Source organism: Diabrotica virgifera, chromosome 8 (genome assembly GCF_917563875.1).
Source record: "Diabrotica virgifera virgifera chromosome 8, PGI_DIABVI_V3a".
NCBI classification, from domain to species: domain Eukaryota; kingdom Metazoa; phylum Arthropoda; class Insecta; order Coleoptera; family Chrysomelidae; genus Diabrotica; species Diabrotica virgifera.
The window spans coordinates 201,262,356-201,286,842 of NC_065450.1; the positions used below are offsets into that span (position 1 = coordinate 201,262,356).

Below are 24,487 nucleotides of genomic sequence, written 5' to 3' on the forward strand. Positions count from 1 at the left end.
CAAACCATTCTTTGAATCCATCTTTTATATTTCTATTACTGACTTGCGCTGCTTTGGTCATACATACTTTTATTTGCGTCCATTTTTGTTCGATGTTTTCATTTTTTGCAATATTTTCCAGTTCTCTAGTGACTAGTCTTTCATATTTACTTTGTTCTTCTTCTGACAGTAGTCTAATAGGTTTAGTTACTTTGTACCTTTTTTTCTGTTGATTTCTAAGAACTGGTATAACCTGTTTAAGTTGTATTCCGACTATAAAGTGATCTGTGTCTGCATCCGGTCCTCTATATGTTCTTATGTTCTTTATACATTTTTCCATGTCTTTTTCGATGAGCACATGATCTATTTGATTTATGGTTTTTCCATCTGGTGATCTCCATGTTCCTTGATATATTCTTTTGTGTTGAAAGTACGTGCTCATAACGATCATGTTTTTTTCTTTTGCAAAATCTATTAAGAGGTGACCATTTTCATTCGTTGTTTCATGCAGACTATATTTTCCTATGGTGGGTGTGTATATTTCTTCTTTTCCTATTTTGGCATTAGCATCACCTAGTACTATTTTTATATCGTATTTGGGAATATTTTCGAATACTGTATCTATTTGACTGTAGAAGTCTTCCTTTATCTCTATGTTTTTCTCTTCAGTCGGTGCATGTATGTTTATAAATGTTATTTTTTGGTATTTTCCTCTTATTCTTAGTATGCATATTCTCTCTGAAATTGGTTTAAAGTCAACGATTAGATCTTTCAGCTTTTTGTTTACTACAAATCCTGTGCCTAACATTCTATTTTCGCCTCCGCTATTGAAAAATAAATAGTCATTTATTTCCATTGAGTTTTGGCCTAGTTGTTTCGTTTCTTGTAGTGCTACTATTTCGAATTTATATTTTTTACATTCATCTACTAGGTGTTTCAGTTTTCCTTCTTCGTATGTTCCTCTTACATTCCATGTTCCTACTAATATATGTTCTTTTATGGGCTGCTTTTCATTAATAATCTGTACATTTTGTCTATTTCGTGTACCTGTACTTTGCCATGTCGTCTCCGTTATTTCAGTCTGCTTTCGTTGTATTGCTAGTTTTTTGGTTGTATATTTTTCTCTTTTATGAGTTGTTGTTGGCTGTTATTCCATGTCCATATTTCACCATTAATGATTAGCTTCTGGTATCCTATTTTTACATTTTTTCCATTATGCCTCTCTACCATAGCCTTGCTTCTAATTTCTTTCTGAATAATTCTTTCTTCTTTTGACATATCATCATTAATATAGATTCTTTCGTCCTTTTTGGTTTTTAATTTACTTTTATTTTTCATTACTTCTATTTTGTTTTTCACGCTGTTGAGTTCCACTATGACAGTATTTTCTCCTATTTTCCTTGCTCCATTTACATCTACTGAAACTTGTAGCTCTTTTTCCATAAAATTCTCCATAGCCCCTCGTAAAACTTTCTGATCATTTGTATCAATTTTTATTCCTTGTATTATTACATTTTTTCTCTTTCTTTCTCTTTCCAATTTCTCTATTTTTTCATTTGCTATACTAATTTCTTTTTCTAATTGACCTATTTGATTTATAGCTTTTTCGTTTGTTTCTCGCAGCTTTTTTATTTCATCTTTGTAGCCGCTTTGTTGATCTTTCAGTTCTTTAATTTCATTCTTTAGTTGTGTGATTTCGTCTCCAGATCTATATTGTTCTTTTTTTATGTCTTTTATATCCATTGCTAATTCCCTCATCATTTTCATCATTTGTTCCATTCCACTTATGTTATCTTCATCTGTTTTTTGTGATGTTCTAGCTGTTATTTTTGATTTTTTGCTGGGATGTTCCTCCTCTTCCCTTCTCCTTTTCATTTCATCATCTAATTCGCTATCTGAACTCATTGTTCTTAATTCCTAGTTATTTTTCGTGCTAGAGTTATTAGTCAATGCGTCACGGGTGAAGTTTCGTGGAGAACTCTACTCACAGTTCAAATTCCCACCCGCACCCGCGCTAGCCGTTACTAATTTTCCAGCACTTTTATTCCTAGGTAAAATCAAAATCAAAATCCGGCCCTGGTTATCTGTTTATAATAAAATTAATTATATTATAATAAAGTTTTCTACTTACAGCTGATTCTGTTTATTAATATGCTTTATTTTCCTGTAGAAATACACCATTCACAATATTGTTTTGTTTCCACCTACTGCAAAACCTGCTTTGTTTATATTCGATATCACACAAGTTTTTATCACTTTACACAAGAATTTAATTCCTTATCGTTGGAATTACTTTTTTCCGATTTTTTCACTGTATAATTAGTTAACTAATTAGGTTGTTTATTTATGTACCTACATATATTGGTTTATAGTTACACTGCACTTTTGTATAACACAATTGTTTTATTGCTATATCTGCCCGAGAATCGAGTTAAGATACGAGCTAAACACGTGTGTTCTATTCGCTGGTCAGCGACCGAATCCTTTTTTTTTTTTTTTTTTTTTTATTTTTATAGTCGCATATATTGTACAGATATAAATAATACGTAAATACTTTTTTCCAATTATAGCGCCATCTAACAAGAACTTGAATAAATGTTACAAATGTGTATAATCACGGACGAACCGCTTTTTCCGTTACATCCAACTTAATGCGTTAGAAAGAATTTGAAAAACTGTGACGCACTGAAAGAAGGCTCTGAGAAGTACTGTAACAGCCTGCTCTTATCAGGATATTTTAGGCATAGATCTTTTGTATTTTGTATAGTGTGAGTTGAATAAATGCCTTTAGTAGTTGCTTTCATAAAGCTTCTATATCCGACCGACCGACATAAAATATTTTTTATATTCAATAGAAAAGTTCCTGTGTCCCCCCTGATTTGAAATTATGATTCATCAGTAAGTTATCACTCTTCGCTCTGCGTTACTGCACAGTAAATATCTCAAGTTTAAAAAGGTATGTGACACAAACTGGTTAAAATATAGAAATTATAGAAGAATATTACAATAATAAATGATTAAATAATTTTGAATAAGAGGAATACCATAAAAATCAATGATAAAGTAGTATACGGAAGACATGGATTGCGCAAAACTAGTTTTTAATACAGATGAAAATGTACATTTAAAGTTGTATCACCCAGTATAATTAACAACAACTAGTTTGCTAACATCCTGAAGTTGTATTATTTTAAGCTTTAATGGATGGTATAAAAATTACACATTTATAAAAACAAACCTTAACCTACAACCTTATTAGAAAAAATATTGCAATTCTTTGTAACGTATACACTACCAACAATATTGAGACTACTATAAAATATACCAATCAGTCTCTAATTGTGGAAGTTACATTGTAGATTTTACTACAATGTATTTTTTACAGTGTAGTTAAAGTAGATGTGTGGTAAAATGGGAAATATCAACAAATATCAATTTTTTATTGTAACTTATCAGAGATTATGGTAATGGAGAGTCTTCGATCTGGCCAGGAAAAAGTTTTCGGTAACGATAAAGCTTCGGGGTTTGCCAGTACCTAAAAATAAACAAAAATCAACTAAAGATTAACCAATTTTATGATTTCAATGTTTTAACAACTTTACTGTCCAATGAATTATTTATGATTCAAACAGCGTGTTTATAACCCTAATCCGTACGTCCATCAATCAAATGTGATTCAAGAGTAGGTCTTATTTGTAGACATTTTTAAAATTGAATGTGATGATAATCATCACACATAAGTATATGAGCGTGTTGTAATAATCATCAACTTTGAAGTGTGAAAAAAATTGGTAAAATATTACATAGTACTCTTAGGGCCGGTTGTTCGAACGCTAATCAAAACTGATCATTATCAAATATTTAATTACAATTATATTTGATTAAGCGTACTTCTGACAGATGCTGCATTTTGAGGTTATGTTGACTGATTTATTTTATTATTTTGGTTTTAATTTAAAACAAAACATAATTAAACTCTTTCTGATGTTAATTTCTTGTTTTTACTTACAAATCAATAATAATAATAAGCAATTTTTAATAATTTAAGAGCTGCCGCTATATTTTAATTACTGTTTTACCTACAATCAATAACTGATTAGTGTTTTACATGTATTTTTCATGTCGTGATTTGATTCCCATCAAGAAAATTGATTACAATAAATGATTGATTATAATCAACTTCTTGATTAGCGTTCGAACAACCGGCCCTTAGTTTTATATTATATTATACTAGTAGGGTAAAATAGTGACGAAAGACTTCTGAACGCCACATTCTGGGAAAGGCCCGATAGTAAAAGGTCAGTTGAGGCCAGCAAATAGCTGCTCAGGACCGACAACAATGGAGGGAAATAGTAAACGCGGCCAAGACTCACATAGAGTTGTAGAGCCAAATGATGATGATGATGATGATGAGTTGGGTAAAATAACAATACAAAAATGTTTATTAGGTAGGTATCTTCTTCTGGTGCCTATCCGTTACGAATGTTGGCAATCATTCTGGCAATGATAATCTTATAAGCTGCTGCCCTGAAAAGCCCTGCAGTGGATTGAGACGCTGCAGGCTGCTCACGACCTGGCCTATTTATTATAATTTTGATATAAACAAGACCCTTCTTTTATTATGATTGATGATGTTCGATTGTTCTAGACTTCTGAAATAAATTCTTTTAAAGTCACAAATATTATTTAACCTTTTTCGAGATGTTGTTTATTTCTAGAACATTGTAATAATTTATAAATAGGGGATTTTGGAATAAGTAGTTCAGTTGTGAATTTGAAAACGTAGGTGTACTTTGATATGTAACGGGCGCGGTATATTTTTGAATTTGTAATTAGATAAATTATTAGATGTGTAATAAATAAATTAGATATCGTAGTTTGTAAAATAAAGGATATACATTCTGTGTTTTTCATTTGTTTAGTTGTAAGTTATTAAAAATAAATAAAGTCAACTAAAACTAAACATTAGTGCCTGCCTGATTTTTAACGATGATATGATGGTACACAATCAATTACGAATGCTCAAGGGAACATCTATCAACAACGTCGTAAAATTTTTGGACTTTTTAATACCTTCCCGCTTCTGTCGTAAATCACCATTTATAGTCGACCACCCCCATATCGACGTCGCATTTGCAACTCATGACCCCCCTTTTTTAATTTCATGTTATTTCTGGGTTTTTAAAGTTAACTCTCAAACTATATTTACGAATATCTCTGCACAACTAAGCTTTATTTTGATAAAAGACACCACTTTTATCGGAATTCGTATGCTTTTTTAACTTGATTTCGATGCCATTTCTTTTATTAAGTATAAATACAATGCAGTAACTAACTAAATAGAACACAATATTTTATTTGTATTCGTTCTTTAGAATTGTTTCACATACATTATTCAGTAAATAAATAAAATATACAGTAAATAAAACAGTTAATATTTTTTATTGCTTCCAGACATTGTTCTCTATAGAAGCGTTTGTTTAAACACAAAGAACAATGTACTATTGTTTGTTATTCTGTACAAAAGTGCTAATAGTAGTATTATATTCATCGGTGATAGATAGACATCGGTGATTGTAAAAATGTGCACATGGGCTCCAGAAAATATGTGATTTTATTGTGAAATACGTTAAACTTAGAGGAGAAACTTATACCTATCAAAAAGAAAATTCCAGGACTTTCTTATGAAAGGTTGAGCTCAAAAATATAATAAGATTTGACATCAATATTGTAAATATTAAGAAAATATTAAATTGATAGTAATTAAGGAAGACTGATAGCAACTGACTTTTTTGTGTCATTACCAATTTATTTGAAGATAATTAGAATTAGGCCAGGAGTTGAGGTGACTGATTATTAAGATATTAAGACATTATATTTGGAAGATGGCAAGTGTGTGCATTTGTTTTTATTGTGACCGGGAGGTTAAACCAAAGCAAATTTCCATTGAGTGTATCACTTGTTGCTCATGGGTCCATAAGGGATGCACGGGTTTGACTAAAAGTGAATATGAAAAAATCTGTGCTGACTTTCGCAAAATTAAATCGCATAACTGGAAATGTAAAGTATGCAAAGAGACGGTGGTGAAGAGATTATCTTTGAATTCTGCTTCAAATAGCCGGAAAAATTCGGTATCAAAAGAAAGTGCTGACAATGGAAAACAGGTGCCCAATGCTGATTTTTCAAGTCTACTGTGCAATACTGTGGATGCTGTAGAGAGTGAAACTGCAATCAAGGATGAAATAAATAATTTATTAAAGAAAAGTACCACTACCAATAAAGATGTACTAGTAGTTATTGTTCACATAATTAACCTATTGTTAAATCAGAGGACTGAAGTGCAGGCAACAATAGATACAATTAAAGCGTCTGTAAAATCTAATGAGGCGAAAGTTGAAACTTTAGAAAAGAAACTTGAAGGGTTACAAGAAAAAATTGAAACCATGTGTGGAAATGGAAGTGAAGAGATAAGAAATCAAAGTGTACCTATTATCAAAGATGAGCAAGATATGTTCTGTATTAGAAGATAGAAGTAGTCGATCTAAAAATATACTAATCTATAATGTTGATGAGAGCCAATCTAAGGATACTAACGAGAGAATAGATCATGACAAGGCAAATACTCGAGAAGTACTAACGAAACTGGAGGTTGGAGCAACTGAGTTTAAGGTTTTGAGGGTAGGACGTGGTAATAGCAGTAGTGACAGGCCAAGACCACTTAAGGTAATTTTTCAAAATAATACCACAGTGATTGCATGTCTTAAAAACAAACATAAGTTGAAGCCATCGAGCATATTGATTAAATCAGATCTTACTCAAATGCAACGAAATCATCTCAAGAAATTATATGAATAACTTGATAGGGGTAGAAGAAATGGTGAATCAAACTTGGCAATACGATACAAGAATGGTAAACCGTTTATTTCAAAGGTAAAAGAACAAAACCACCAGAATCCAAAAAACTCCCAAATGCGAACATAAGTATGAATAGTCTATCACTTTACTACCAAAATGTGCGTGGTCTGCGTACGAAGCTAAAAGACATATATTTGACATCCTGTTCAGCTACATATGACGTTATTTTCCTAACAGAGAGTTGGCTTGGTCCTGAAATTAAAAGTAATGAAGTTTTCTGTGATTTATATACCGTATACCGTCGGGACCGTGATCATATTTCCAGCGAGAAATCAAGAGGAGGTGGAGTGTTAATTGCAGTTAGAAGTGATATCAGTTCTTGTCTAGTGGAAATTGCCAGTTCAAATGTAGAACAGGTTTTTGCTGGAATTACTATTAATTGCATTAAATATGTTTTTGGTTGTGTCTACATTCCTCCCAGATCTAGATTGGATGTTTATTCCAATCATATTGATACTGTAAAACTAATTATGGATAAGTATAAAGATTCTAAACTAGTATTATTTGGGGATTATAATCTACCAAATCTGATATGGGACGGTGAGACGACTGCTAAAAATACAAGTAATGATACTGAAATTTTGTTTTGTGACGAGTTCAATTTTTTAGGATTAGGTCAATATAATTATTTTAAAAACCAGTATGACTCAATTCTTGATCTGTGTTTCTCTGATACTTATTTAAATCTAAAAAAAGGGGAAGCTTTAATGACTTGTGACAGGTATCATCCCTCACTTGAAGCATTAATATTATTTGATAATCAATATATCAGTTTGGAAACTAATATTTATTATAACTTTCACAAGGCGGATTATGGTGCCTTGAATAATTATTTGCTTCAGATCAATTGGATTGAGTTGTACTGTTTAGAGGATGTAAATGACATTTTAGATGCTTTTTATTCCATTATTTGGAACGCAATTGAACTTTTTGTACCAAAGATATCTGTAAAAAGATCGAATTTTCCTGTTTGGTTCTCATCTGAACTTACGAGTAAAGTCATTGCCAAAAAGATTGCGCATAAAAAATATAAAACTACAAATAAGTAACTACAAATAAATATTAAATTTCAAAATTTGAGAGATGAATGCTCATCACTCACTGAGCAGTCTTACAATGCTTACGTTTCAAAGATGGAAGTGAGAATAAATGAGAACGCTGGTGAATTTTGGAAGTTCATCAAAAATAAAACCAACGGACATGGTGCTCTCCCTGGCTCTATGTTTCTAGGTGAGGAAAGTGAGAATGGCAAACAAAAAATAACAGAGTTGTTTGCGAAACATTTTGGTACTGTATACAGCACTTTTAATGGTAAATCTCTGGATAACCTGGAGAGTAATGAAATTTTCTCACAACAGCTGGAGGTGGAAATTAGTAACCTCGAAGTCACTTTCGACAATTTACTGAATGTGTTGTTGTCATTAAATGTCAATAAAGGGGCTGGCCCTGATTTGATACCGAATTTGTTCCTAAGAGAAAGTGCAGTGTCCTTGTGTGAACCATTAGTATATGTTCTTAATAAATCTCTCCAGACGGGAATTTTCCCGAACAGATGGAAACATTCCTTTGTGTGTCCTATTTTCAAGGCAGGAGATCATAGTGATATCAAAAATTATCGGCCAGTTTGTATTCAGTCAGCCTTATCTAAAGTATTTGAAAAAATGGTTTTGCCAAGTTTGGATAATTGTTTTAGGAACATTATTACGGACAACCAACATGGATTTGTAGGCGGACGTTCTACTCTCACTAACCTCTTTTTGTATATCGATAGTATAGGTACAGCAATGGATGAGGGTTACGAGGTGCACTCTATATACACCGATTTCAGTAAGGCCTTTGACCTACTAGATCATAATGTCTTAATTACAAAGCTGAGAAACTTTGGTATCACTGGTTCTTTATTACCTTGGTTTACTTTGTATTTGCAAGGAAGAACATTGCAAGTAAGATCAGCAGGATGTGTTTCTAATGGATTTGAAGCCGTGTCAGGGGTTCCGCAGGGTTCCCATTTGGGCCCTAAGCTTTTTCTGTTGTTGGTAAATGATGTTGGTAGGAACTTTAAATCTGAATATCTGATATTTGCAGACGACTTAAAGATATTTAAATGCATTAGGTCAGAATCTGATTGTGAGGGTTTGCAGAGAGACTTGGATTCTTTAGTACATTGGTGCCAGGAAAATAATCTTAGATTGAATGCTTCGAAATGCTCATATATTATTTTTTCACGTAATAAGACCGCCAGTGATTTTAAATACAAGATAGGAGATGTGGATTTATCTAGGGTTCAGGTAATTAAGGATTTAGGTGTGTTACTGGATAGTAAGCTAAGTTTCGTGGACCATTATGATGCCATTATTGCGCGTGCTAATCGGACATTAGGGTTAGTCATCAGAATGTCATATGATTTTAATAATTTGTTTGTAATTGTGAGATTGTTTTTGAGTTATGTTCGTTCATTACTAGAGTATTGTTCAGTGATTTGGAGTCCAAGTTATGAGAATCACAAATATCGAATTGAATCGATTCAAAATAAATTCGTTAGATATCTGCGGTATAGATTAGGTACTAGAGGAATGCAATTGAATTCCAGTCAGGTCATGCAGATGTTTCATTTGCACCGTCTAGAGGATCGCAGGCGATACTTTGACCTTAATTTCGTATTTAAGGTGTTAAATAGTATTATTGTTGCACCTAGCATTCTGAGTCGAATAGATTTTTATGTTCCAGCTAGGAATTTGAGAAGATGTCCCTTGCTATCCGTTAGATCGTGCAATACACGTCATGCAGAAAATATGCCTTTAAATAGAATTGTTTCTAGTGTAAATGAGTTTCCAAATATAGACTTTATGGGAGTCACACTAAATGCTTTTAAAAGTACCATTTCACGTGAATTATTTTAATTTGATTTTAATTTTTTGATGTCGTTAGTTTAATTGTAAGTAATGTAAGTTAACTTGTGTTCAATGTTTAATTTTGACTTTTAATTGTAACTGTAAAATGGAGTTTTCCGTCAATAAATATTAATTTAATTTAATTATTTAAGGCTGTGACTGATAAAAACGAAATGAAAAGTATGTGATAAAAGTATCTAATATAATTCTGTTTAATTCTAATATAGGGTATTTAAAAAGTAGAAGCGAGTAAAAAATTCTATTTAGACAGCTACAAATTTAAATATATCAAACGACGTTGGATGTGCACTCATGACCCCCTCCCCCGTGTCGGATATCGTCGTAATAATCAAAGTCCCCCTACCATTTTCTACAACATAGTTTATGGATGTTCCCTCAAAGGTAAGAAACAAATTTTTAGAATTAAGGTACTAATCTTAGAATTTAACTATGCAACATAAAATTTTAGGTATTCTCATTGGCACGAAAAAAAAAAGAAGATTCTAGTACCTAACTCATTTCTTTTATTTACCTGAAAGGTGACTGCCATATCTTGGGCTAAATCGTCAGGTATCAATACTTGCAACCAAGATCCTTGAGAGACGTAATGGTTCTCAGAATCAACCAAAGTTCCCGTTACAGAATCTGCTACTAGAGTCACAGCTGTCTCGCCCAATATTGATTTGAATGTAAAATGCCTACCATGTTTAACTCTGCCCCTACAAAGACATTACTTTAAATAATATTATAATTCTTTGCTTCGGCACAATAATCTAGTGCCTTGGGTATATAGTTACCTGATTGCTAAAGGTAATAGGCTACCAGCTTCCAAATTGAACACCAAATGTACCCCTTCCAATTTTTTGACATTGACAAGTTCAGCTGATTCACCAACAAAGCGGCCTAAATCAAGAAAAAACTCATTTTAGTATCTTTTATCAATTGGAATCTGAACAAATTATGTTAAGTGTGGGAAATAAAAGTTCAGAGGAAAATATTCGGAGGAAAGCTATAAAATGGAATATGAATAAAAACACCAAATACAGAACTAGAGAACTGTAAAGTTTGTTTAGCAGTAAATTGTTGACTTCAACTAGTACCGACTATAAACATCCTGGGTTAACCGATAATAGTATAAAAGGCTCGGTTTCAGGTAAAATTTAAATATGTTTGTTTTTCTATAATCTTAGCAATTAAAATAGATTTAATTTATTTTAAAACTCATTTGAAAACATTAATTTCGGGAATATAAGGCAAAGCAATATATTTTACATCCGTTTTTTTGTTTTTGTCGTCGTAATTATTGTAAATTTTGTGGATCCTTTGCTTTATTATAGGAGTACCGTCTAGTCAGTATTGTTAAAAGACCAACTCTGTCTATCTCATTTGCTTATCGCTCCAAACCGGTCTTAACAATGGGACAAGTCAGATAAATTTAATAATATTTACGACCGCACTAATTGAAGTCAACCATTTACTGCTAAACAAACTTTACAACTGTATGAAGATGTATGGAGAACCGAATATCGTTGAGATCATAGAATCACAAAGACTGAAATAGTTGGGACATATCCAAAGAATGCCAAGCACGAAACTACCCGAAAGAGTACTAACAAGAGGAATAGGAAGAAAGAAGAAGAAATGTAGATCTAAAACCAGATGGAAGAGAGATGTTGAAAATGATTTAAAGAACTTAAAATTTCAAATTCTAAAAATAAAGCAGCAAACAGGAAAGAATGGAAAAGAATAGTAAACAAATCCATGGGCCTTTTAAGCCTGGAGAGCTAAATTATACTACACAAGAAAAATGAACATTTAATACATTTTTTTCTTTTGAAAGCTCCCTGCACACACCATGTCAATATCATTTTAAGAAAAAAAAGAATGTGTGTGTACTTTGTACGCACGTAAGAAGATATTCTTCTATTATATAGGTAATTTCAACGAAGTAAATATACTTAACAGGTTATTTGTATTTTATTTAAAAATTAAACTAACTTTCTTATCTACCACTTTCAAAAATTTTTTATTAAAACAACCAAAAATAAAAAAAAATATGAATCGCCCAGGATTCGAACCCGCGTCATTTCAATCACGGAGCTAACGCCCTACCAACTACACCAGCGAGGTCCTTCTAATTGACATGTAAGTTTCGGATATAATTACACAACACGGCGAATACTGTAAAAATGTTATGTCTACATAATATTTTATTATTTTACTACAGAGAAACACAAGAATTATAATAAATTTACTAAAAACACTAATATATTCTTTTAATGACTTATTTGCACGGATACAGATACATAAATACCTACAGTCGGAAAAATGAAAGAATACCCATGAACGAACATATAAAACACGCTATATTTTCCTGTCACCGTATCACAAAGGAAATTGTCCAGTGCAAGTACATGTAACAATAATTATTACATGTACTTTCGCTGGCCAATTTTTTGTGTGACACGGTGACAGGAAAATACAGCCTGTTTTATATGTTCGTTCATGGGTATTCTTTTATTTTTCCGACTGTATCTTGACAGATTAGCAAGGAACTACATACTGTCTGTGTGCGCAGGCGCGCAGATTTATATACAATTTTACCCTCAATCGAATCGCGCCTAAAGAAGAATATCTTCAAAAATTGTGTTATACAAAGTTTTAGTTTAAAAGTTTCAACAGAAGAGAAATGTCAGATTGAAGATCAAATTTGTATTGTAAAACTTCTCACAGAAGAAAAATGTAAATTTTTAAGACAACACAATCTGTTATGAGCCTTTATGTATAATACTTATATTTTGTAAGATATTCATTAAATAGAACTAGTGGTTTTTAAATAATAAATTAATACATACAATCATTGAATTTACAAAACTCACCTTGTAGGACTGAGTTCATCCTTAGGTCATCGTTTAGCTCATCATTTGGATCTTTTAAATGACCAATATCCAGCTTAGAGGAATCTTGTTCATTCCATGAACATCTAGCGCTCACTCCACTCAAATTAGATCCTTCTAATTCAAATCCTCTTTCCACTTCTTCATGGGCATTCATATCAAGTTCAAATATGCTTTCTCCTCTTCTCATATCTGTTATGTGCCAAGTCCCACCAGCTCTACAAATAAAAGGAATATATTATATTGAATAATATATTTTCAATAAGGACTTATATAGGTAATGTCTAAATATAATATGTGTATGTTTCGGTAGGGGAGCCCAAGCGGGGATTTTTGCAGTTACTCGAGCACGCCAGATTATCACATAATAATATGGCTCTTAATACAGGGGAGTTCATGAACACATTGAACGCCACACGAGTTGTATTTAACTCGCGCCTTGTTTGGCCCAGGCGCTCAGTAAGTTAAATATAATTCACATTAACATTGAGATTCTGCACATAAAGCCTGACGGCACAAATAAAAAAATTTGGTGAGGCGGTTAATGTGTTAAAGGGGCCCGAAAAAAAATCTATCCTTAGAAAAACCCGAAATCGTCAGATTAAGATAAGGTAAGTTAAGTCCATGCAAAATAATGTATGTATATTTCAAAAATTTGACGATTTGAGCGGGGCGTAAGGAAATGGGCAATTCACAAAATTTCACAAAAAAGCGAATATTTCGCGAAATGAACATCAGAACAAAAAACCAAAAAATATGTAATCAATATTTTTCAAAAATCTATTGAATAATACCAAACACGACCCCTCACGGAAAGGGGTGGGGGGCAAATTTAAAATTTTAAATACGAACCCCGCAATATTTCTCAAAATGAACACCAGATCGAAAATCTGAATAATACATGTATTCAATATTTTTGAAAAATCTATCGAATGACAACAAACCCGACCCCCACAGAGGTTTGGTGGAGGTTACTTTAAGATACTAAATAGGAGCCCTCCTATTTATTCCTTACGTAAAAATACCTAAGTAACTTTTATTCGAGACGTTTTTTCGAATTATGGATAGATGGCGCTATAATCGAAAAAAACGATTGTTGGAAATGGAAAATTAAATTAAAAAATAAAGTCATGGAAAACTTAACTTAACTTTTTTTGGTTTTAGGACCTACTGCAAATTGTAATGCTCGAGTAACTGCAAATTTAGCATACTTTTTTCCCCTACTATTGAATAAATTAAATAAATAAATAAATAGAGATAAAAAGATAACATAGAGATAAAACTGAGATAAAAACTAGCAATGACTAAAAATTCCTTTATTAGGGGGTTTTATGGTTTCATATGGTCAATGGGCACCCGAATATGAAAAAACCGCATATAGAGGAGTGCATCTTTGAGAAAGACGTGAAGTGGTCCATTTTATCAGCCCATACATCCACAGAAAGGTTGTTGAAAATTAAATTTCCTATGCCAACTTCTAAAGTCAAAAATGATTATTTTTGACAAAAATATAATACAAAAAACAAAGCAAAAAATAAACACGAAAAAAAAACATGATTTTCCTTTTTGCCCTATAATTTTTGAAGTTATACTTCTTTACGCGCATATGAGGGTGAATTTTAATAGGATTAAAACCTTTGATCCCGGCGCAGTCGCATTACAACTTTGTTCTGATTGGATGTTCAAATGACATGACAAAAATTATCCAATATGGCAGCTGTATCACAGCTGTGGGACTGTGGTTTAGTTATGTATGGTGTATGGTTGTTGCGTTTTAAAATTTGTAGGAAGAGAAACAACAAACAAAAAGTTAGTCAATGGCTATACTGCCTTTTTAAATAGTTTTCATATTATATTTTTGGACTTATTAACATAGAAGAGATGATTGTTGCATGTCAATGTGAAAGCCCATCAAACTGTGACTAGTATGAGTGCCGCAAAATTACTGTGGATAACAACAATCAACCAGGCTGATCTACGATCTCGCTTATTCAAAGCTAAAGAATCTTACACTGGTAAGTGCTTTAAAAATAGTAGATCAAATTTTGTTATGATATTGTCAAATTGTGAAACGTCAAAATATTTATATTTCATTTATTAACATTAATATTAAAAATACAACTTGCGCAACTTGAAAAATGTGGTTTAAAAGGTTTTTTATTATAATTTTGTGTCTTTGGATTTGTCTTCCTTGGGCGTAAAATAATAAAACATCTATTTTTATAATTCACTTGTCACCGTGATGTGTAAATATGTATATCTGACACGTTAATAGTATGTGCCTTGATGGTCTTGTTGGTAGAGCACTGGACCAGAGATTGAGAATTCGCGAGGTTGCGGGTTCAATTCCCGGACGATTCATACTTTTTTCGTTTTTTTTTTTTAATATTTGGCATTGTTAAATTTTGGTAATTATTGTTAATTTTTTGTATTGTAACTGTTAAGTAGGCATATTTATTTCGTTGAAATTATATTATAATAGAAGTATAACTTCTTACGTGCGTACAAAGTACACACACATTCTTTTTTTCCACATTTGACAACATCCGTAGTAAAATTCAAGCATGCGAAATGCGATATTTACGTGCGGTATCCGGGGTGACCAGACGTGATCATATAAGAAATGAAGACATACGTGAAAGGTGCGGTGTTGGAAGGACCTTAGACAGACTTGAAACGAAACAGTTATCGTGGTTCGGACATATGGCGAGAATGAGTGAAGATAGAACTGTAAAGAGGGTATGGAAACCGGCATCTAACAACAAACGATGAAGAGGCAGGCCAGCAAGAACGTGGAACACAAATATTGGAAAGGCTTGGGTAAAAAGAAATATTGGGTGGAGAGAAGCAGAAAGACTAGCTACTGACCGAAAGGCATGGAGACGTTTGATTTCTCCACTTACCTCGACACCGTAAGGTACAAGAGGACGGCTAAAGTAAGTAAGTAAGTAATTTTTTTCCACAGGGGTAGAGGTATAGGCATTGCTTTACAGAAAAAATCTTCTATCCATCCGTCCACTGACGATATAAAATAATTAAACACCTTTAACGTTATAGCTCCTTTTAGCCTGTTTTTTAAACATAATCAATAGCCTAAGAATATTTAGTGTATTATGGGAATTGTATAAATTATTGTAGTACAAACTTACGAAGGTATCCTTGTAATCATATCCAAAATACCAGCTCCATTCCACTGTTGAGCTGCCTTCAGTTCCTCAGCACATATTCCTACAATCTGAACAAAATCTACAGTTCCAAATGGAGTATGTGCTGTCTTCAATTGTAAATCTGTTGTCATTAACATATGTTGTATCCTTGATTCACTGTTGTCTAGGGCACAATGCCAAGAAACATGATCGCCAGAGCAAAGAGAATTACCTGTGTGAAAAAAATAGTAAGTTACACATTTTCCTACCAATAACTAGACAATTTTTTTTGTTACCTGACTGAAAAACATATTTCGCCAAAGACTGCATTAGCGTTGCAGGCCAAGTGGGTGGTGCTGTCTCTTCTGGCTCTCTTTTCAGTCTAAATGTTAATTCGAAGCCAAATCCAGAGAGACTTTCTGGTCCAGTAACGTCATGGACTCTTCCATCACCATGCAAATCTGATAAACCAAAACTAAAAACAGGTTATTATCGTTAAACGAAATTCAACATTTAAACATTAGAAAAGCTCCTAAGCTAGATAAAGTAACCCTCAAGGTGATAAAGTAACTAAGAGATAAAGGAATCACACTGATTACTCTCATCTTCAATGCCATTCTACGCTCAAACTACTGGCCACAGCTCTTTAAAACCACTGAAATAATACTAATCCCAAAAGCAGGAAAAAATCCAAATGAGGTTTCATCATATAGGCCAATAACCAATAAGCCTACTACTAATCGTATCAAAAATACTTGGGGTTACTGCTACAAAAAATTAACTGTACCCCAAGCAGCGTTCCACCCCTGGAGATTTTACTTAGTTACGTCATGATCTACTTATTCCCAAATTTTGGTGCACTATCTCCATCATGAGCGTCACAAAAAAAAATAATAAAAACCGTGACTTTGACCCCTACAACTACTGTTGTCCCCCACACTGGTTTCCGGCTCTGAGAATTTTACTTAGTTATGTTGTGGTCTACTTATTTGCAAATTTTGGTGCACTATCTCAATCACGAACGTCGTAAAAAACCCTTTATATTTTTTATATTTACCCCTACCTCCACCCCCTTGTCAGCCAAGCAGCGTTCCATTCATAGAGATTTTACTTAGTTACGTCATGACCTACTTATTCCCAAATTTTGGTGCACTATCTCGATCATGAGTGTCACAAAAAAAATAATAAAAACCGTGACTTTGACCCCTTATAACTACCCTCGTCCCCCACTCTGGTTTCCAGCCGTTGGGGAAAGTCATGTTCACAACTAATTCAACATATCCCCGTATAGTTTTTCCATATTACTTATCACGCACAAAATCCGCTTCTATCTCTCCAACTAAAAGCTGTCATACAGCCTATATGGGCTTATGAAATTCAACTCGGAGGATGTTTGAGCAAGCCAAATACAAGTATAATTCAAAGAAGCCAATGGATAATACTGTGGACAATACCTGATGCATCCTGGTATGTGTCAAACCTAATGCTTCATGAAGACGCTCTGGTTTCCAGCCGTTGGGGAAAGTCATGTTCACAACTAATTCAACATATCCCCGTATAGTTTTTCCATATTACTTATCACGCACAAAATCCGCTTCTATCTCTCCAACTAAAAGCTGTCATACAGCCTATATGGGCTTATGAAATTCAACTCGGAGGATGTTTGAGCAAGCCAAATACAAGTATAATTCAAAGAAGCCAATGGATAATACTGTGGACAATACCTGATGCATCCTGGTATGTGTCAAACCTAATGCTTCATGTCAAATATGTTTAAAATACCTTTCCATAGAACATTGTATGGCATTCACAACCCACTTGATAGGTACATGGGATTGTTAAATAATTACGAACTTGATTTATTTAATATAACTCTAAATCAATTAAAAAGATCTCTTGCTCTGTGATGTTATTTTTATACTCTTAAGTGTTATGTTTGTATGTTGTATATTTTTTTGTAGTCAATATTTATGTTATATATTAATTTTCGTGACATATGAAATTTTTCAGTGTTTTTATACTTTTCTAATTCTCTATTTTTTAGATTAATTAAGTCATATTTAACACATTGAATTTATTATTACCTTTTGGAAATGTATTAATATTTAACTGTAATTTTTCTGTTAATGGGGTTATCCCGTATAATAAATAAATAAATAAATAAGACCTAAGAATATGGTTCATACAGGACGTGATAACTAAATATAGCATGAAGGACAGGAATCGCACAGTAACCCTCCACTTCTACCTCTACGAGATTCTCAAAAGGAACTCACTAGATGACCTGAGAAACGGTTAAAGTGGTCTTGTCATTGGAGAAGACCTCACCAAGCCAATACGAGCCCTTTGCTCCACAGTCAGCAAATTAGCTTATAGGACCTTATTTGTGTTTTGATCGCTAAAGAGTGTGACTTAATAAAAGAAAGGGTATATTAGTGAAATATTACAAATAGTCTCTCCTAAAACTGCTTACCTAATATAATGCCAATGTGGAGGTATATTTTCGTGTGGTATTCCAGGGTTAGCATACATAGAAATATAATCAAGAGGATCTGGACCACCCAACCTACAAATTAATAAAATCTTTCAACTTCTATACTTCTACATGGAAATATTACATGAATTCCCAATAAAGGCATATTTAAATGTACATACCAAAATTTTAGTAATGCTGTGACTTGTAAAGGGTTAACCTGATCAGGGTATATTTTTCTACATAGTGAATACAAACTTTCCAACCCTGCTGGGGTTGGAGGAAGGATATTCATTGGGGGTCCATGAGGAAGTCCACTAGCTTCATCCATTGTTGAATGTGTACTATTTTTAGCCTATTTCCTGTAGTTTTAGACCCTTTGAATTTAAGTGAAAATTACTTTTAGACGTCCATTGCAAATAACAGCTTCAAAGAAATGTAACAAATATATTCCATTTATAAACTGTTGAATACAACACGAAATAAATAAACTATTCACCTACATAAAATAAAATATTTAACAATAGACAACTAACAATACAAAACAAACATCAAAAAAATTACTGGTCTTTACCTAAGTACTTATTCTGAACAATCCGTCAAAACTGATTGAAGTGAAGTTGTAACCGGCAAGCAAATTTGGATTTTTAGGTTAAGTTCGTTGTTCCTTGTCTCGAAAATTTTTAAAATTAAAATGTCTCACAGTTTGCACGGTACTTTTGTCTCTGAAAAGATTAATAAGATTCGTTGGAGGCCTGACGAATTTAATAATTGTCACTTTTTCGTCACAGGAAGTGTAGATAATGTTCAAAATAATATTAAATTGTGGGATTTTTGTGAAAACATTGAAGAAGATGATGTATATCCGTTCTTAGTATTCAATGAACCTTATTGTGGAGACGTGACTGAAATAGAGGTACAGTTGAACATAAAATGTGATATTCTAACCCTGCTACTTGAACCCCTACTAATCCAACAACAGTTTGGGTTTAGACTGCGAAAAGCTACAGAATTAAACCTTCTTCCTCGGGTGGACTTCTTGTTGAATGCCTTGGAGAAGGGTTATCATTATCAAGTGGATACAATATACACTGACCTCTCGAAGTTGTTTGATAGAGTACCACACAATATTTTGTTGCATAAGTTAAAACTGATTGTGATTGATGAGCCTTTATTGTCATGGTTTCAAAGCTCCTTATCTAATTGTTAAAATTGGCACTTTTCTTTCTAAAATTATCCCAAGTTCCATCAGGAGTGCCTCAAGGCTCCACCTTGGGCCACTCTTGTTTAATGTTTTCATAAACGATATAAATGAATGCTTCACAATCTGTTTATTTTTGTTCTTTGATGATGACCTAAAATTATGCTGTGTATTTAAATCCCGGAGGATTGTGAAAAACTACTAATGATTTAAATAACTTGCTAGAGTGGTGTAAAAGAAATGGCATGGAACTTAATTCACCTAAATGCAAAATCATGTTTTGCCATTCCAGAAATGCTATTATGGACTGTAATATTCACAGGTCATCCTTGATACAAATTTACAGCTTTCCCATCATCTATACTGCGTTTCAAACATTAGAATCAGTATAGCTGTATATTGCAAGCAGGTTTGCCATTGTGTGAATTATCATAAATAAATCCTCCTTCACTATTCCACAGCAGTTAACAGCGATAATCCTCTACAAGTATTGTACACTCGGAGATCCCAAATAACAAAAATATCGATTTTCATTGATAAAATGCGCATATCCCACCGATCTTCGCTTCGATCATACCTGCCTAATACTACCTTTCACAGCCGCTGCTGTGAAGTGCAGCAACATTCTCAAGAAAATTCTCATTTACTTTGCACTAGCCCTATCCTTCGTACCCTGAATCGCATGTTTGAAAAACGCTTTAGATAATGTTGTTACTAAGGCTTTTCAGATGTTTTATTAGGAGATGTACCCAACATTTTACAAATCACGGCCAGCGATAACGGGCCTGCAAGGGATGCACTGTAGGCGGTTATTCCTGTTTGGGGGGTGCCATACTGAGCTTTTTTCTGCTGGTGCTATACAAAATTATAATTAAAAAAACTGAAGGGCGCCTATACTGCCATGCTTAGCAAAAACGCTGTATCTGCAAAAATCTGAAAAAATGAAATTTTTACTTTTTCTAACCCAAATGTGCATATCTATCTTATTTGCTTAATAAAAATGACGTAAGTTAAGCTAAAACACATTAAACACACTGCGTCTTATGCTGTATCCTGTGTAAATGTATACGAATTCTTAAACTAAAATCGATTTTATTCGAATGTGATGTCTCTGCATATACAGCGTTTTTGCTAAGCACGGCAGTATACTTGTATTGTAGGCAGGCGCCTTATAACCTAGAGCCGGTAGTGTTACAAATATTACAGTTTTAAAAACTGTCTACTGTGCCTTGGTCGGTTCCCATCTTGAGTATGCCTCCTGTATATGATCTCCATTACGGAGTGCATATTAATGCTTTTCAGTAAGTTGAACACAAATTGCATATAAATTTAATATCTTGGGCAACTACAATGATGTAGAATCCTAAATATGACCCACCCAATCACTGCCTGTCATAAGAGAAGGGTTCTCAACTTTTTCTACAAGATCCTACACGAAAAAACTGGAATTACAGAGTTTCTTAGCCTTCTTCTAGGGCTACAGTTAATTTCTTTTACCAAATCCACTGTACTAACTATGATCTTAAGAACTTCCTCACTAGAACTACCAGACTAGTAAATCAGCCGAGTCAGGTTTTTGTAAATTAAAACTTATTATTAATTATTACCCATACCCATATTATGCGATTGTTATTTATTTTGTTTGTTGTTACCCATGTTCTGTAATTTAAAAGTTATAACATAAATTGTATTTGGGCTTTGCCCATTTATAAATAATAAATAAATTCTGGTTAATATGCTATTAAAGTCTTCATTTTTAGTTTTTTTTTTAATAAAAACTCTTCATTTTTAGTTTTTGAATGCTGATTACTTTGTAACATCTTCGTCTAGTGGATCTGCACATCTTAAGAAAATTATACCTTCATACACAGAAAGTACAACATTAAAGAATGAAGTTAGTTGGAGTAAGATACATGAGTTTAAAAATGGTGATGAGAGTCCTTGTACTTCTTTAACTACATATGAAAACGATATTGTCACAGTCGGAGAAGATGGAACTATTAATTTGTTGAATGCTAAGTCTCCGAAGGTTGTCAGGAAAATAGGTAATAACTTATGACAATTTTGTTTCTTTTATTAAATCAAAATATTTTAGATAACGCTGATAGCTGCTCTATACACTGTGTAATATTTTTAAAACATAATGAAGTATTAACAAGTAACTTGAGGGGTCAGATGAAAATTTGGGACTTGAGAAGCACTGATGGCAAGCCGAATAGTACTTTTATGATCAGTGGGGAACAAGTGACACCTACATGTCTTACTTTTCATCCCACACAAAGGCACTTGGTGATTACTGGTGATGATTTAGGTAAGAAACTTGTGAAAAAGATCGAACAAGTTCTTAATATAAAATAAAAATTATACCATTTTTATTCAGTTGCAATGCGAAGACAAAACTGTCTTATTTTTCACTTAGAACAGAGAGTGCAAACCAGCACTCTAAATTGACGATTTTCGGCTCTATTTAGAGTCATCATCAGAGAGGCGTAGGTTTGCTGCTCTCTGCCCCAAGTGACGAAACTCCGAGAGCTTATCCCCGCATTGCAACTGACGTTTATGGAGTAGGTGTCTAGCGACATCTGGCAACTGAAAGTCAAAGTTTTCAACCTAATAGAAATATTAAAAATATTCCTAAAAGATATTTAATTGAAAACTTATTGGTCCATTTTCCTGGTAACACCTCCATGGTTTCTAAAAATTGCAAGCCAGATGGATGCTGAAGCGAAGAAGACAAGAGGGAATTTAAAAACTGTTTTTCCATTTACTAGGTCCATTTTCCGTTGGAATTTACCAGCTGAACAGACGGGGTCGTGAATTGTAAGTTTTTGAATTCCCTCTTGTCTTCTTCGCCTCAGCATCCATCTGGCTTGAAACTTTTATAAGCCATGGAGGTGTTACCAGGAAAATTGACCAATAAGTTTTCAATTAAATATCTTTTAGGAATATTTTTAATATTTTTCAATATTTTTAATATTTCTATTAGGTTGAAAACTTTGACTTTCAAGTTCTTAATAGATTACTCTTTCAGGTTCATTAACTACATGGGACTTACGTCATAACACCTATCCAGTAAATGTACTGAATGCACACGAAGGTGCAGTGTCTGAGATAAAATTCAACCCCGAATGTCCAGATCAGCTCTTCACTTGCTCAAGCTCTGGAGAAATTTGGCATTGGACTACCAAAGCAACTGCAGTTCCCTCACTTTTGTTAGATACTACTGAGGCTAATGTATGGCTGGCACCTGATAATGTGAAAAACAAGTTGGATGTTTTCACTCTTATGCCCACTCTTGGCAAGCCTATTAATTCATTAGATCTGAATAGAAATAAGGTTATATGTGGGTGTGATAACGAAGCTATTTATCTTATTAATGGTGTTAATTTGTAATTTGTTTATTTTTGTATGACTTTATAATAAATCTCGTAATTACGTAATTACTCCAAAAACCAAAGTTCTATAATTTGCAGACTTGTACAGCCGGTTCCTAAAAAAACTGATACGACTCTTAGTAAGATTTCATCATGTTGAGCAGTGTATTTGATTGATCTGACATTATATTTATTATGACAGACAAATAATAAAATAAACAAACAACAAACAACTGATTCATGAAAAAACTAATAAGTATTTTAGAAAAATTTAAACGCAGGATGAAAGATTACATTATTACCGAGGGCGGAAAGCCCCTTAGAATAAACAAGCAGTTTCTATTGAATGAAATATTTGAAATTAAATATCACACTTTTTTTTATTTTCAGCCCTGTAACTTATTAAAATAAATATTATAGAAGTTTTCAGGGACTTTCAGCCCTCGGTAATAATGTAGTCTTTCATTCTGAGTTTAAATTTTTCAAAAATATTTATTAGCTTTCTCAGGATTCGAAAAAAAATGAATACAATTAAAATACATTGAGAATTTTGACATGCGTCACAATTTTGCATTAACTCAATGTAAAATTCTAAACTGTTGAATTCCAGCTTCCCTAATTATTTGACATCAAAAGACATTAGAAACTATTTGTAGATGATTCAAATCTGTATTGAAAACAACTGTTAAAATTGGTCTACGTAATTAAACATATTCCAAAATTTTATAAAAATGTAATACATTTCAGTTTTCAGCCCAAACTTATGCCACACACAATGCAATAATGTTCACATTTTTGAACTGTCAATATTTTTATTTTATCATCTATTGTTTAAAAACAATACACTTGATAAGATACCCTCAGTTGCGGAGAAGTATTAATAATAAAGATTAATAATAAAGTCTAATAACCGTGGAACAGAATAAGCTATCTGACAAATTTTAAGATTTGGCAGTGACATTGACAGTATGTAAATATTAAGTATTTATCCTTCAAAATACACTGCTCAATTTTCTACAAAATACTCGTCAAGAGTCGTATCAGTTTTTTTTGGAACCAGGTGTACATAATTTTCATTGCAGAAATTAATTGAGTTTTACAATCAAACCACACAAAGGCAAAAAATCTATTTATATTTTGATTCAATGGTGGTGAAATGAAGTTGAACACATTCACAGATACGACTGAATATGCAGACACTTACAAAGGGACATGGCTGTGGGTAGAGATTGCAATTGCTGGATCCACTTTTTTTACATGCTGGATCCAGCAGCGCGGATCCGCAAACGTGTCAAATTCGAAATAAGTTACTGAATGTCTTCATTAGCCTCTTTATTCAAAGCCGTGAGTCGGCAACTTGCCATTCTATCGCGCTAATAGCAGTAGCTCAGTATACTGGAAAGCTTCTACAGCCTAAAAGTTTGCATCGATAAAGCGTTATTGATAAGACATTGATTCTGCGATAAAATTCTCTGCTGGCGAGTGGTCAATAATATCATGAGCAGTGAGAGCAACAGTATCTCTTTGAAATTACAGGTACATTCATGTAGTTACAAAATCAAAAAAGTATGACGAAGGACTAAGGACTAAACAATCTTGGTTATTTCCCCA

At 33.1% G+C, this 24,487-nt stretch overlaps 2 protein-coding genes across 2 annotated transcripts; one reads left to right on the plus strand and one right to left on the minus strand.

Moving 5' to 3' along the window:
• Positions 1-3,400: 3,400 nt before the first annotated feature.
• Positions 3,401-18,845, minus strand: LOC114327810 (suppressor of fused homolog). The gene is made up of 8 exons (XM_028276518.2): positions 18,484-18,845; positions 18,302-18,394; positions 16,125-16,303; positions 15,832-16,060; positions 12,665-12,900; positions 10,583-10,688; positions 10,318-10,504; positions 3,401-3,514 (listed from the first exon to the last, which is right to left on the minus strand). The coding sequence occupies exons 1-8, from the start codon at positions 18,630-18,632 to the stop codon at positions 3,419-3,421; spliced, it is 1,275 nt and encodes a 424-aa protein (XP_028132319.1). The 5' UTR covers positions 18,633-18,845; the 3' UTR covers positions 3,401-3,418.
• Positions 18,846-18,927: 82 nt separating this feature from the next.
• Positions 18,928-22,959, plus strand: LOC114327811 (nucleoporin Nup43). Its single transcript, XM_028276519.2, has 4 exons — positions 18,928-19,217; positions 21,295-21,547; positions 21,598-21,813; positions 22,534-22,959. Exons 1-4 carry the CDS (start codon positions 18,996-18,998, stop codon positions 22,893-22,895), a joined length of 1,053 nt encoding a protein of 350 aa, XP_028132320.1. The 5' UTR covers positions 18,928-18,995; the 3' UTR covers positions 22,896-22,959.
• Positions 22,960-24,487: the final 1,528 nt, after the last annotated feature.

What these genes read in the sequence shown, in the direction of transcription:
- LOC114327810 (XM_028276518.2), bottom strand. Translation starts at nt 18,632, where the DNA reads ATGGATGAAGCTAGTGGACTTCCTCATGGACCCCCAATGAATATCCTT. An exon ending in GAAATATGTTTTTCAGTCAG is followed by an intron (nt 16,061 to 16,124) that starts GTAACAAAAAAA and finishes TTTTTCACACAG; the next exon opens with GTAATTCTCTTTGCTCTGGC. An exon ending in CTATTACCTTTAGCAATCAG is followed by an intron (nt 10,505 to 10,582) that starts GTAACTATATAC and finishes ATGTCTTTGTAG; the next exon opens with GGGCAGAGTTAAACATGGTA.
- LOC114327811 (XM_028276519.2), top strand. Translation starts at nt 18,996, where the DNA reads ATGTCTCACAGTTTGCACGGTACTTTTGTCTCTGAAAAGATTAATAAG. An exon ending in GAAGGTTGTCAGGAAAATAG is followed by an intron (nt 21,548 to 21,597) that starts GTAATAACTTAT and finishes AAAATATTTTAG; the next exon opens with ATAACGCTGATAGCTGCTCT. An exon ending in GATTACTGGTGATGATTTAG is followed by an intron (nt 21,814 to 22,533) that starts GTAAGAAACTTG and finishes TTACTCTTTCAG; the next exon opens with GTTCATTAACTACATGGGAC.